Source organism: Poromitra crassiceps (assembly GCF_964638095.1).
Source record: "Poromitra crassiceps genome assembly, chromosome: 21".
NCBI lineage: Eukaryota > Metazoa > Chordata > Actinopteri > Beryciformes > Melamphaidae > Poromitra > Poromitra crassiceps.
This window is the reverse complement of record NC_139638.1, coordinates 22,870,020-22,884,219: the sequence shown is the minus strand read 5'-3', so window position 1 is coordinate 22,884,219 and position 14,200 is coordinate 22,870,020. Positions and strand designations below refer to the sequence as shown.

General features: G+C 43.3%; 2 protein-coding genes across 2 annotated transcripts; both read left to right on the top strand.

Moving 5' to 3' along the window:
- Window positions 1–1,541: 1,541 nt before the first annotated feature.
- LOC310795520 (uncharacterized protein) lies at window positions 1,542–5,286 on the top strand. The gene is made up of 4 exons (XM_083657585.1): window positions 1,542–1,672; window positions 2,634–2,772; window positions 2,895–2,999; window positions 4,649–5,286. The coding sequence occupies exons 2-4, from the start codon at window positions 2,635–2,637 to the stop codon at window positions 4,811–4,813; spliced, it is 408 nt and encodes a 135-aa protein (XP_083513711.1). The 5' UTR covers window positions 1,542–1,672; window position 2,634; the 3' UTR covers window positions 4,814–5,286.
- A 1,884-nt stretch (window positions 5,287–7,170) lies between these two features.
- edf1 (endothelial differentiation-related factor 1) lies at window positions 7,171–13,988 on the top strand. Its single transcript, XM_083657942.1, has 5 exons — window positions 7,171–7,428; window positions 8,391–8,442; window positions 9,769–9,929; window positions 11,475–11,568; window positions 13,240–13,988. Exons 1-5 carry the CDS (start codon window positions 7,351–7,353, stop codon window positions 13,305–13,307), a joined length of 453 nt encoding a protein of 150 aa, XP_083514068.1. The 5' UTR covers window positions 7,171–7,350; the 3' UTR covers window positions 13,308–13,988.
- The last annotated feature ends 212 nt before the right edge of the window (window positions 13,989–14,200 follow it).

The window sequence follows — 14,200 nt, the reverse complement described above, 5'->3', positions numbered from 1 at the left end:
TACGGTTGATTCTGAATTCTCACTTTGTCATATTGGAAACCTGCACCAAGTGATTGCAAAAGCCAAATTCATTGGAATAAAATGTGTCCATAATACGGCCTTAAAGGAACTACAGATGTGCATTTTAAATTCTACCCTATGATGTTGAGTTGAGCAGTTTTTCTGGTTATGTCCAGAAACTGTCTTGTAGTCCATAGGAGTTTCCCCACACCAGTGACCATTTTTATCATTTTAGAGCAGGAAGTTAAGAGCAGCACTTCCCCCGGACACCTGTGAACCACTGCCGACTCTCACAGCTGGGAAATGTAGTTTGATCAAAAGTTTTGTTATAATTTGACTTTGTAGTGCTGGATATGTTGTATTCTGCTGCTTAGCCAGTGCCTCGATATAATATCAAACTATTTGAAGAAGTGTGTTTCCCCCTCAACTAGGATCTCTGATGTATTCCCCATCCTCGAGTACCGACAAAGATGGGGAAAATGTATATTCAAAAATTCAATTTAACAGAACATACATTGGTCTGCTTAGCAATTTTGATATGCAAATTTATACCATCAACAATAAACGTAAGAACAATGTCCTTGTTCCTTTGTCTATCCAGATTGTTCTTAGCATCCCATAACAAATTAATGTGTCAGACTGTTTATATGCTGGATGACATAAATAATTAGAGGCCTGAAAAAAGAAAAAGCCAGCAGTATTGGCGTAACTCATTACAAAAGTAACATTACAGGTAATATATACTTTTATCAGTGTCTCAGTAATTTAACTTATTACCAATAGGATTTCAGTAATATACCATTTACTTTGTCAAGTAACAAGTTGAGTTACTTTTTTTAATCAAAGTGCATTATTTAAATAAAGGTCCAATCATTTGCTAATCAAATTGTGTGTTTTTCTGCAAATAACCACTATAGATGACAATAACAAAAGAAAAGGATAACGTTTCGAATTTTGGACGGTTTACACCGACTTCAAGACTTTTGAAATTATTTTCGGGATGGTTCCAGTCACTCTGCGAGTCTGCTATCTGCTGTTATTTTGGTGAAAGTAATGCAGAAGTAGTGTAATAAGTAACGAGTTACTCTACACAGACAGTAATATTGTAAACCTATTACTTTCAAATGAAAGTAACTAGTAATAGCCTATGTAGTAGCCTATATTACATTTTGAAAGTAACTTGCCCAACACTGAAAGCCACTAAGCCAGTAACTGTTAATTGTGGTTTTAACAACTATTACATTTACCCCGTTTAGGGCCCCTTTGTTATGATGCCAGAACCACACTGTCATATAATAGCAGCAACATAGTGGGCTATGTTGTTTGATTGAAGAGTTTTCTCTTTGCAGGCTTAATTAGTGTCGCTTCTAATTCCAGACACATTAAAAAAAAATCTGTAAATTTAAAAACTGATAATGTTCATTTACGTTTGGAGTCCAAGTGGGCTTTTTTCAGCAGCAAAAACCAGGGGTAGCTACTTGAATGACGTCAGAACAGAAGTGTCAGATTCCAGGCATTTTTGCAGCACAAAGAGACTTGTCTGGTCTGGAACAAGAAGTTCCATCTTGACGGTGGAACTAGAGGCTCGGAAAATTCAACAAAGTTGCCGTCAGTTCACTGGAGGATTTGCTTTTACACTTTTACATCGGAGCTCTACGTGTTTCTACACCAGGTAAACGAATTAACGTTTTGATTTCGTCGTCACTATCCGAGGGCTGCAAAATCTGCAATAACTTTAATTGCATCACATGGAATGCGAGAGCTCTTGTTCATTCTTTGCATCATAACGTTACACATTTCCATATTGTGAGAGGTGGGGATTGTTCGGAAAATCACGACGCGCGGTGGGTACAAATGTTTGTTCAGTTCAGTAAGAAACCATACGAAGAACTTAGATTGATAAGAACCGGTATGTAATCGGTTGTTCCATTGCAACATGGGGAGCACCTTGACAACACACGCCCTACTATGCTTCTGATAGGCTATCATGTTCCTGTGCTGTTGTTTCATTGGCGCAAGCAGGCGTTTTCAGGCCAAAATGGCGCTGTTGTCAAAAGAGTAATCTATTCTTGCCTCCTATGATCTTTGACTATACGGCAGCTTTGTAAACACTGCACACTTGTGGCTAACGTGAAGAAGCTGTAGTTTAGTTGCAGTAGCTGCTCCTATTCAACTGAGTACAGAGCCCTAACCCTTTAACATCAATCAGGAAATGCATCCATGGTAGCAGATGACAAACAAATAATATGACTAAATTGTATCATACAAGAAGCCATTTTAATATAAATCGTAATTGGGTGGGCCTCTAGAAGTTTTGATCAAAACATTTTATAGCCTACATGAGGTAACATATTGCTAAAATAACAAAACCTATGTCAGCAGTGCCCAACAATTATACAACAAATAATTTACATTTACAACAATTCTTGGTTGCAAGGAAAATCTAAAAGTGACATTAATTGATTTGGTTGATAATTGTGGCATCATAAAAATGTCAACATTTCCAGAAATCTCAAGTTCTTTAGCATAATTGAGTAGGCTATTTTAATAATGTCAGTGTTGTTGCTTGTGGTGGTGTTATAATCCACAGTGTTTTAGCAGGGTTCCTTAACAGCTGTGTTTTTGTGTCCCAGGATGTCTGCTAAGGGAGGAGTGAGGCCAGATGAAGGTCTGATGATGATGCAGGAGCTGGAGGATCGGCTGAAGGAGCAGATCGACAAGCTGGAGCATGTTCGCCTCGCTGCCGTGGAGCTGAAGGACGGCCTGTCTGGGGTACATGTGCAACACACCCCGCCAGACGAGAAACTCCTGGTCTCAACTGAAAATACTGCTGGAACTCAATGAGCTCGCTTCTATTTTGTCGTACAGCAATCATGTCATTTTTCTACTTACAGAGCAACAGTGATCTAAGCCAGAATATCGCTGAGCATCTGGATTGGTTGGATCACTTGTCAGAGCGAGTGGAGACTCTTCAGATGAACACCACCGTCTTTGTTCAGGTGACGGTCGGATTGAGACGCTGAGGGGGAAGAAGTGGTTTAATGTGCATGCACGGCGGACCATGAGTCTGCCAGTCTTGTTTTTGTTGTTTTTTATTGTTGTTTTTTGCCCCTTAGCGCTTTGAAATAGTGCCCCAAAGTGTCCAAATCTTAAGCCCTCTTTGCACAGTTGTCTCGGCTAAAAATACCATAGTAGAGCCAGGATAGATGATCAATTTCATAAGCATTCTTTTTATTAACCTCTTTGATTTTTTGTGTTCACCTCAAGTAGACGGGAATTGATGGTTTGCCACAGTTTCCTGCTGATAGCCCAGCTTCCCTGCACACCTTACACACAGGAATGCTTGTTGTGATGCAGGTGGTTACCATGGTTACCATGATGCACCTGTCCGGCTTTACTTTGCATTGAGTAAATCCTGGTTCTGCTCTGGGGTTTTTTCCGCTAGGTTGAAAGCAGGCTTGGTGCCCGGGGCAGCTTTGCTCTCTCTTTTTGTGGTAGCAATTTGTGTCAGAATGATCTGAGACTTCAACGTTTAGAAATGTCATAACATAAACTATCATTTGTGTTATTGTTTTGCAAAACAGGGCATAATGTTACACCCAAGCAAGTGTGTGGAAAGAATGCACTAGACAGCTCTCTGCCCATTTAAAGGTGCAGTCCAGCTGCAAGGGGCTGGGCCACATAAGATAAGAATTTTGGTGTCTCACAAAGACCAGCTCATCCAAGATCCTCAAGGCCGTTTTCCCAATTACTGAAGACAGATACCCATTACTGAAGACGGATACCCATTCTACGGAGTACTGAGAACATACAGAATAAGATGGGAGGGTCCGGAGACTCCACTAGGTGCTCAAGGCCGTATCCGGGGTTTATCTCAAAGCTGGTGAAACGGGAGCGTCACATTATAAAGTACGAGAATCCATAGAAATATTGAACAGCATAATATTGTAATGCAAAATCGTATAATTTCCTCCACAGTCATCTTTACACAGAAAGTTAAGCTGGGACAGATTCTGCTTTCATGTCGTGAGAAATGTCCTGTGTACAGACGACTTTAGGTGTCTTCTTAAAATTGCCACTGTGAGTATCACAACATACTCTGAACCAAGATGGACCAATCATATATAATGTGACCAGAGCGATTAGTGAATCAATACCATGACACAGCAGCCTTCAGCCAGTACAAGTCCGCTCAACTCTCTCTATAACCGACGGGGACACCTCGGCATTCCGAAATGTCGGCACTCCGAAATACCGGCATTCCGACAAAATTTAGATCTGTCTCGCCATTGCGAAAGAACCCTAACCCGGGGGACCGGATGGAGCTAACCTCTCCCAGCCCCCACGTCTAAACCTAACCTACCCCAGACCCTAACCCTAAACCTAACCTCTCCCACCCCCCACGGCCCACGCCTAAGCCTAACCTCCCCCAGAAGCCTAACCCTAAACCTAACCTCTCGGCGAAACATTTTTTGGAGATAAAAAGGGCCGCCTCTCCGAAAGCATAGAAGTCAATGATCGGAATGCCGACACTTCGGAATGGCGAGATGACCCCATAACCAACGGGATGTTGCTATGCTAATGACAGCATCCGCTGCATGGATATGCTTCATTCATCATACATCATGTCTGCTCATTCTGTTCCCAGATGAACCCCAAGCCTCGAGCGTGGGGAGGGAAGCACGGCTCCAGACACTGCTCCCGCTGGGGGCGACTCCACCCGGCTGAGGATGCCCAGTCCGAGTACGGCTGGTCCCCCGTCCGCACGCGGCGCGACAGTGACGCTGCCTCTGAAATGTCCTGCACCTGGTGACCTGCATCGTCCCGCCCGCCAAACCACCAGTGAACACAACCCAACAGAGGCCTTCGGAAGCCATTTCAGATGCATTCCTGTTTAAAGAGCGTGGTGTAGGTTTTTTCCTGAATTTACATTTTGGGCTCATGATTAGTATGAAAATACCCCCCTCTGAAAAACAACCAACCAACCAACCAACCAACCAACCAAATAAACAAAACATTTTGTATGGCCCCAGGGCAGAAATCTGGAGAAAAAGGTGGCATTCGAAGTGGTCTTGTGACATCACAAGAGGAGAATGTTCTGCTGGAGCTGACACAGGGATTCAAAGTCATGGAGAGTGAAAAAGGTGACAGATACCAGTACAGGGCAGACACAGAATCATTCACTAAAGCCCTTTTCCCACATGCATACCGGAAAATTACCTGTAAGTCAATATCGGACATTTCCCTTCACACTTCGGCTCGCGCATGTGGGAATCTATCAGCGAATTTTCCTGTATGTTGGGGGGGCGGGGGGAGGGGGGAGCTTATTTGGGGGGTCGGCAAAACTCGAAATAAGTTCGCTTGTCAGTTGTCACACAATAAATCACACTCGTTTGACTTAAGAGCAGCGTCAAGCCGCCAGCGTAATCAACACAGCCGATTTCCCCCTCCCCTCTCTGCTCGAGAGCAGCAGCCACGGACAGACACAGCGAATGACACAGCAAATGCAGGAAGCGAAATGTGTGGAAGTAGTTTGCTTTGATGTGCGCGAATGATTAGTTGATGCACTTTGAAGAAGTTGGGATCCGTGTCTGAGAAATAGTTGCTGGTTCGATGTTTATCCGTTCACCTGCGTCGCGTTGAAGCAGTTTTTACAGACTGGCTTCATTTGATGTGTCCGGGGTTGCCTTCGGAAATCAGCAAGCTGACATACTGCTCTTATTAGGCTATCACAAGATAATTTCGCCAGTTTGCTTTAATGTGCTCGAATGATTAGATTATGCCCGCTGGAACATTAAGCAACGTGTGTAGGCTACTCCTCGCCCATGATTGAACGACCGCTGTCGCGGAAAATGACTGGAACCGTTTCCACTTGCGTCTCCTTAAGAGCATACCGCTCTTCTGACAGGGTCGAAACAGGTGAAATGTCGGGGACGACGGGGTCGCGCTTATACCGGCACGGTGCCTTTCTCACATGCAGGCATTAGACCACGTACCGGTCATTTTGCGGTACAAAGCGCATGTGGGAAAAGGGCTTAAGTGCCCTATTTTGTGATTAAAAAAAAAGGTGACTGTTAGTGTCACCTAAAGGTGATTAGTTTGCATCCCTGTGACATCACAAGAGGGAGTTCCATTTCAGGAACAGTGCCACCTGCAGTTTACACAAAAGTAAGTCTAGATGCAGAGTATAGGCCTATGTGATAAAAAAAAATCCTCACAAAATCCCATTGCTATATTACCTTCCCACATATTAATGCAATGTGGTCTCCAACCTGCACCATGCTCTTTAAGTATAAAGACCGTTTGAATGAATTTTAAATGTTCTGTGGATCTAAATCATATAAAATGGAGCAAGAAGAAAAGGGACTATAATTTGTGTTACATCTTATTAAAAATGTAGGGAAAATATGAAGAAAAAGGTTAGAAAGTAACAAATACAGTAGCAATAGTTGCCTTTAAGTTTTAATGAAAACATACTGTAGGCCTATATTCAAGGGCTGCTTTACGATTCCACCATGTATTTGTCATAAAAAAGGCAACATTTGTGTGCATGACTAATTGTTTTGAATTTTAAATGCAAGTTTATCCTTAAAATATAGCCTACCTACTGTACTGTGTACTGTCTTCTGAGTTTTTGGGGAAGTGGTCTTCTTACAATTCATAGGCTACTGATTGCTGATTGCCATCACTGGAAGTGCTGTAATTCCTAGATATTTCTCATCTTTCATTAGCAGGGTGTAGCATTTCCCCAAGAGGTTTTGTGTTGTTAATTTAAGCCGTTTGTTGAAAAATACGGTGGTCTATTTAATTATAATGACAAAAACTCAATGAAGTAGGCTATCTTTCAAGTAGCCTAGTCTACAGCCTACAACATATCCAGAACCAAAACCACACCTCCTATAATAATATATTATAAACGGTAGATATCAATCTTCTAGGGTTGCAGTAAGCTAATGTCATGCTTTTTTGCGCAATTCCAACCGGAAAACGTTTGGTTTCGCAACGTTTAGAAACACGGTGCACACTTTGAACGTGCCCCTGCAGACTCGTCACGTGGGTGCACCACGCAGATGTAGGTCACAGACAGAGCCGTAGGGCGTGCTCTCATTGAGCGGAGCTGGATAATAATATTGGCACCAGGGGGCGCTGCAGAGCCTCCACTGTGTCCACACTGTTAACCACTGGGTTATAAATAAAGCTTCGGCAACACGCGTGGGTGACAATTCGAGAAGACGCGTCCGTTTCGCATAAGTTACCTTCTTTAAATAACGCGTTGTGTACCACTTAGAGAGTTGACATTATTTTTGTATCTATATAAATATTACGGGTATCGATACGCACATTGGAAAAATGGCCGAAAGCGACTGGGACACCGTCACCGTCTTGAGGAAGAAGGGGCCGACTGCTGCCCAGGCCAAATCCAAGCAGGTTAGCAAACACTCACCCTCACCCTGCGTTCATGCTGTTTACGAGCTAACCTACGGATCAAATCGTAGCAAAATGTGGCTTTCAAACAAGGGGAGCACCGCATTAACGATCAGGACAGAGTGCAGCACTGACTGACTGTTTCTACACGTGGTTAACATTACAGTTATCCCCCATGCTGCATGTCATTTACAACAATAACAACAACAGTAATAATAGTCATGTAGCGTTAGTTATGCCCGTTGTTTTTTACTACACTACAAAGGCTAATCTGGACATGCTGTGTGGGGGGAAATCGAATCGTTGGAGGGTTCGAGAACTCTGTTCAAGAAGACCCAGGGAGCGGCTGTAGGGTCGGATTGTTGTTCTAAAACGCTAACGTTAGCATGGCTTTAGCTACTCTGACTGACTGACTGACTGACTGACTACCCCCACGCACTTTTCTCTTTGTGTGCGTTGGCATCATTGCATTGGGCAAACATCGCAGAACATGATTTAGTGTCTTTGTGCGTTTCGTAGCTCCACGAAATGTTAGCAGCTCTAGTCCACATAACATGTCAAATTTAATAAATAGTTCGTACTTCTAGGCTACCGCCCCTCAATCCCACTTTTAGTTTCGTTATGCTTGGAAAGAAAATGGCAATCGAATCGACTGCAAAAATTGAGTTAGGCAGGAATGACCATGCCTTTTCTGTTATTCACACTTTATAACTACACTTATCTCTAGGTTTGTGTTAGGAGCCAGCAGATGAACGGACATTACATCAGCCTGGGTGTGATGCAAGTTGTATAGGTCGATGGTTGCAACCCATTGAAAATGAACGTGGGATAAGTTTAGCCTTGTGAAATGTGTGGTCGTCACTCTGGTGTTGTAAGGTTTTGATTTGGAATGTGGGATCACTTTAGCTTCATAAAATGTGTGCTGTTGTTGTTGTAAAGGTTTGTCATGTCCATCTTCTCTCTAGGCTATCTCCGCTGCGCAGAGACGTGGGGAGGACGTTGAGACGACCAAGAAATGTAAATCTGTTTTCTATATCACTTTGGTGACCTGAGTGATTAAATCTTTGAATGCATTAAAGACAGAGTTATTTTCACCCAAGTTGTAATTATTCCACTAAAATATGCCAATCGCTAAACTAGGCTACCCTGTGTTGACGCTGTGTCCCCTACGTGTCTGCAGTACTACTGCATGATGCTCTATGACTGATTGTGTTCCAGAGATGGGGACTTGGACTTGAGACTTGGACTTGAGTCACACACACACACACACACACACACAGAGACTTGACTTGAGACTTGTCCTCAAAGACTAGAGACTTGACTTGGACTTGAAGGTTTGGGACTTGTAAACAATCTTTTTTTTTGTCATAATTTTATTTTTTGGGTGCATTAACATGAAGGAAATGTCTACTAATGTCATCTCTAATCATTGCTGCTACTGTATTCTAATAGATAAGGAGTGAGGATAATACAGTTCATGCTTTGAATTCCTTAGTTTTAGCTATGCAGTGTTCTAAGCAGACCGGATGACACGCAGGAGATGATGGAACGCTCATCCATAGGGACTTGAGACTTGTCTTCGACTTGCCCCTGAAAGACTTGAGACTTGAGTTCAAGTTCAAGTAGTTTATTTGTCATATGTATAATACAATGTATAAATACAATGAAATTCTTTATGCTCTGAGCACCCTCAGCCTTACACACACAAGGACATGGTCACAAAGACAGACAGAAAAAGGGTGTAGACCTACATAACTATGTAGGCTACACGTCATACAGACATGTCTGTACACAGTGCGTGTAGACATAACACAAACCACGATACAGTACAATACAATAATGGTGCACAACAAAGTGACAGTGCGTTGCAGTGTGTGTGAGTCAACTGTTCAGCAGCCTGACTGCCTGAGGGAAAAAGCTGTTACTGAGACGGGTGGTGTGTGATTTGATGCTCTGGTAGCGTTTTTTGGAAGGGAGGAGTGAGAACAGGGTATGAGCGGGGTGGCTGGTGTCTTTGATAATGTTTTCGGCTTTCTTTTTACAGCGAGTGGTGAAGATGTTATGGAGGTTTGGTAGTTCTGTGCCGATGATTTTAGCTGCTGTCTTCACAGTCCTCTGCAGCAGTCTGCAGTCCTGGGCGGTCAGGTTGCCGTACCACACTGTGATACACCCTGTCAGAACACTTTCTATGGTACAGCGATAGGACTTGTGACCAAAGACTTGAGACTTGACTTGGACTTGTGACCAAAGACTTGAGACTTGACTTGGACTTGCAAAAAATGACTTGTGAGCATCTCTGTCATGTTCACAACATGACATTGGCCCTCTCCTTGCCACACACAGGGTCCGCGGGGCAGAACAAGCAGCATCTGGTGACCAAGAACACAGCCAAACTGGACCGGGAGACGGAGGAGTTGCACCACACCAGGGTTCCCCTGGAGGTGGGCAAGTACATCCAGCAGGGCCGCGGGGACAAAGGTCTGACCCAGAAAGACTTGGCCACTGTGAGTAACTCCTCATGTCTCGACGTGTACAGCAGCATGGAGCAAGCAGTGCTTTCAATTAGGCCAAACTCGCCGAATGCGAGCACACTCACACAGCAAACGTTCAACTTGGGTGCAGGGCCAAAACAAGTCGTAAGAGTAAAACAGAAGTAGCAGGCCAGCACTCCAGAATGTCCTTTTCAAAGTTGAATCAGTCACCCGGGACAGAGAGCACAACGGACGTTTCAGCGTCAAGCCTTCATCAGTGTTGCTTGACGCTGAAATGCTTTAGCTTTCAATTACACAACTTTTCACAACTTAAAAGCTAGCAACTTAAGAAAGGCAGACTGTGCAAAATTTAGAAAACAGAATAGATCAGAATCAGACCACTCTAAAATGTCATCTTATCTCAAGTATGCAGCTAAACATGTTGCAAGTGTTTGGCTATTTATTACAAACATTGCACCTTTATTATATGAACGTGTTCATAGCAGGATTGGAAGGTCCTGGGTTTGACAGAGTCAATTGATAAGCGTCTTTGTGAGACATGGTTTTGCAATGCCAACTATCACAAGATAACCTGACTGTTGAAGGCACTTTGTGAGACAGCCTGCTGAATAAGAGTTAGGACTTGACCATAGGTAGGAGGGTTGAAAGGAAAGAGGGACGCAAGACCAAAAGCCAAATCCATAGATTTTTCTCTCTCTCTCTGTCTCTCTGTCTCTCTGTCTCTCTGTCTCTCTGTCTCTCTCTGTCTCTCTGTCTGATCACTGACATATACGTACATCAAATGGCATCCGTGCTAAAGACTAGGGCTGTCCTCGACTCAGAATTCTGCCAGTCGAATCGAATTCCACTCTCCAATACGAATATTTGACTATTTTATATAAATAAATAAAGATTATAGAATATCTTCAGTAATTATTTTGACCACATTGTCAATGCAACAGAGTGATGGGGACATATTTTGAGCATTATTTTGAGCAATAAGACTGTATATGATCATGCAAGCTTTGAATTGCCGACGTCGGGCTATTGGATAATGGATTTGGAAAGCTCTATACAGCTAAAATGTCAATACGTCCGCCATTTTGTGAAAACATCACAAGACGCGTCGCAAGTCGTGAGCTTCAAAGCTTTCAGAAAGATTCCACATACCAAGTGGTGAACACACCACATGAGGGGGCCGTTCAAGGGGATTCATGTCGTATTCACGGTAAACACGAGCCCTCTTGAACGCACCAAGTGCTCCAGATTTACTCACTTTGCTGCTGTTTGTTTCCTCCCCCCTCCCCTTACTTTTTCCCCTCTGGGTTTATCAGTGCTGCCGATAAAGTCCAGCAAAGTTATTTTTTAGAGTGCCGTAGCAATTGTCTCCAGAAAAGTCCTAGATGAATGCGGACCATTTCTGATTTTTGGCGGGTCCATTTTCAAATGTTACATCTGTGTTTTAAGTGTTTACTGCAATGCACATAGATCATACATATAATCTAGTATTTATGACTTTAGTTAGTTACCAAACTCTGTGTGTGTGTGTGTGTGTGTGTGTTTTCCCCCCCCCTTCAGAAAATCAACGAGAAGCCTCAGGTTATTGCTGACTATGAGTGTGGGAAAGCCATTCCCAACAACCAGGTCTTGGGCAAGATAGAGAGAGCAATTGGTGAGATCACTGTCTCAGTCCTATAGTTCATGTTTAAACCTGGCCTGTTTTTGGCTACGTTCACACAGCCATCCTTAGTGCTTGAATCTGACTTGTTGCTCACATCAGATTTTTTTTGTGTGGCTGTTCACACAGACTTTTTAAAAGTGGCCCCATATCCGACTCCAGTGTGAACAGATCACGGACATGAAGTGACCCGCATGCGCAGAAGAACAACTATAACGTCACACGCAGCGCACTGCTGTTCTACGTAAACCCGGAAGAAGGGTAAACATGGCGGTAGCTGACGATGTTGTTTCATCTGTTGTTTACGGTTTAATTTACAAGTTATTGTGCAGTGGAAGACAGCCAATACGGGAGCAGATGATAGCGAGGAGGAGGAGAAAGAGAGCCCACATTTTAATGATGGCTTTCTGTGGCGCTGCTACTTCTTGCCAATACTTATAAGGTCTAAAACCTCACTGTCCCTCCACTGATTAGCTCCCTCGCAGCTGTCCTCCATGTTTGTAATCACAATCTACCTGCTTGGTCCTCCCTCCTCCCGCCAGCGCAGAATAGTGACGAATGTCGCTCTGGAATGACGTAAAAGTCACATTGAAGCATTAAGTCAGATATGGGCCAGATGTCTGTTCACACCGGAGTCACATTCCAAAACATCAGATTTTAATCTTATGTTTTTCCACATTTGAAAGTTGTTCACGTCTTTAAAAAAAAGTAACTTTCAATGTGACTTGTACTGTTCACACAGTCATGAAAAAGACTGACCTGAGTCACTTAGGGTTGAAAAGATTAGATTCAAGCACTAAGGAGGATGGCTGTGTGAACGTAGCCCTTATGGCCTCAACTGCTCAAGAGACCATCTGGCTTGAGAGACTAACAGGAAGTGTAAATACAATCGAAAGTTCAGATTGTATTTACACTTCCTGTGACTCATAAACCTAGTCTGACTTATAATGTGAGTCAAACTAGGTTTGACCAGATGAGTCAGACTAGTTTGAGCAGGTAAAACAGCTGGCGTTTTGAACAGGAAGTCATGATACAATGGGTCAAGTGGGCGGGGCTACATAAGTACCAACTAATACCCGTTCAAGACAACTCGGACCGCCGGAAAAAATGGGTTCCGACCTGTAAAAAGTGAATTGAACGGTTGTTCAGGCCGGAATTACAGCTCGGAAATTCCGGTTTCTCGGAGTTGACGTCATAGCCACATCAAAATGGCAACTTGCATCGTTAATGATAATCACAGAATTATTATAAAGACGTTTGTTTGACGTTTTAACACACAATTTGAGGTCTTAATTATGTAATGTTAACATTTCATATGTGTTTGTGTCATCTGTGTTTCGCTCCGTGTGAAATTCAGCATTCAGCATGTTCGGTTAGCATTGTTCGCTAGTAGGTAGCTACGATGCTAACGCGGGTTGCTATAGCAACAGTTTGGTTTTTCCCCCCCGAGCGGGAGGTGCAGCGTGAACGCAAATCTGTCCGGGCCGGAGGTTTCCGTGTTGAAACTTACGGCGGTCCGAGTTGTCTTGAATGCGGTATAAGTACTGTGTGTGCCAAGTAAATAAAATCAAATTTTCCAAAGCTTTCTGATCAGTGTGCTGTATTCAAATGGGATGAGTTGACATGATCTCACATGAAGCTGGCCTGTCAATGTGTCCCGAACAGGCCTGAAACTGCGTGGGAGAGATATTGGCCTACCCCTGGTCCTGGAGGCAAAACCCAAGAAGAAATGAACACAAAGCCTCGAAATCAGCCCTCCCCATCCCGTCTTTCCCGACCACTTCCCAGGACCACCCACCCCCCCCCCAACCACTCTCCTAGCCTGGGTAAACCCATCCCCCACGTGACCTGCTCTCAGACCTGTTCTCAGTCACTAGTGACTGGGAACTGAGAGAGCAGGTCACGTGGTGGCTGGGTTTACCTAGGCTACCACTCTCCTGCTCCACCCGTGCTCCCCTCCTCTACCCCGGGCTGATCTCACCTGTGTCCTGCCTGAGGACCTGGTGCTCCACCGCATCACAAGCTGCATACTGACAAGTTATATGAACCTATTTCTCCATCGCATAAATGAATGATTGAATGCATTTCTGAACATCGCAAACTCAAAGTCCCGTGAATATATATATATTTTCTTTTCATCTGCGTCCGTTGTTTATGCTATGGCATGATACATTCAACTTTCTGTTAATGGTTTAATATCATTTAAAGCCTGAATTTTTTTCCAATAACCAATCAAATTAGTTTCATTAACTTTAACTCTAATTCTGAGCATGATGTTAAGCCAAAAAAGTGCTTGATTGCATCTTTTTCACACACACTACGTAGTGGGTGAAGGTCATTATTACAACGTTGAAATGTTTTAATGCCGTGCTTTGTTTTGATCTGAAAATAAAGTTTGGCAGTTCAGTTCGTGACATTATTGTATGGTGTTGTAATATCTGCAGCACAGAATTTGAATACATAAAAGGTGAACTGTCTTAATTTGTAATCTGCTATTGTATTATCCAGACTACTGATCATTATTTAAAGTATTCAAGTAATCACTGATGTCTAAAAAGCTGATGGGAATTATTTCAGACACGGCAGTATTCTAGGGGCAGTTGTGTTAAACCTGGTAAGTTTTGGT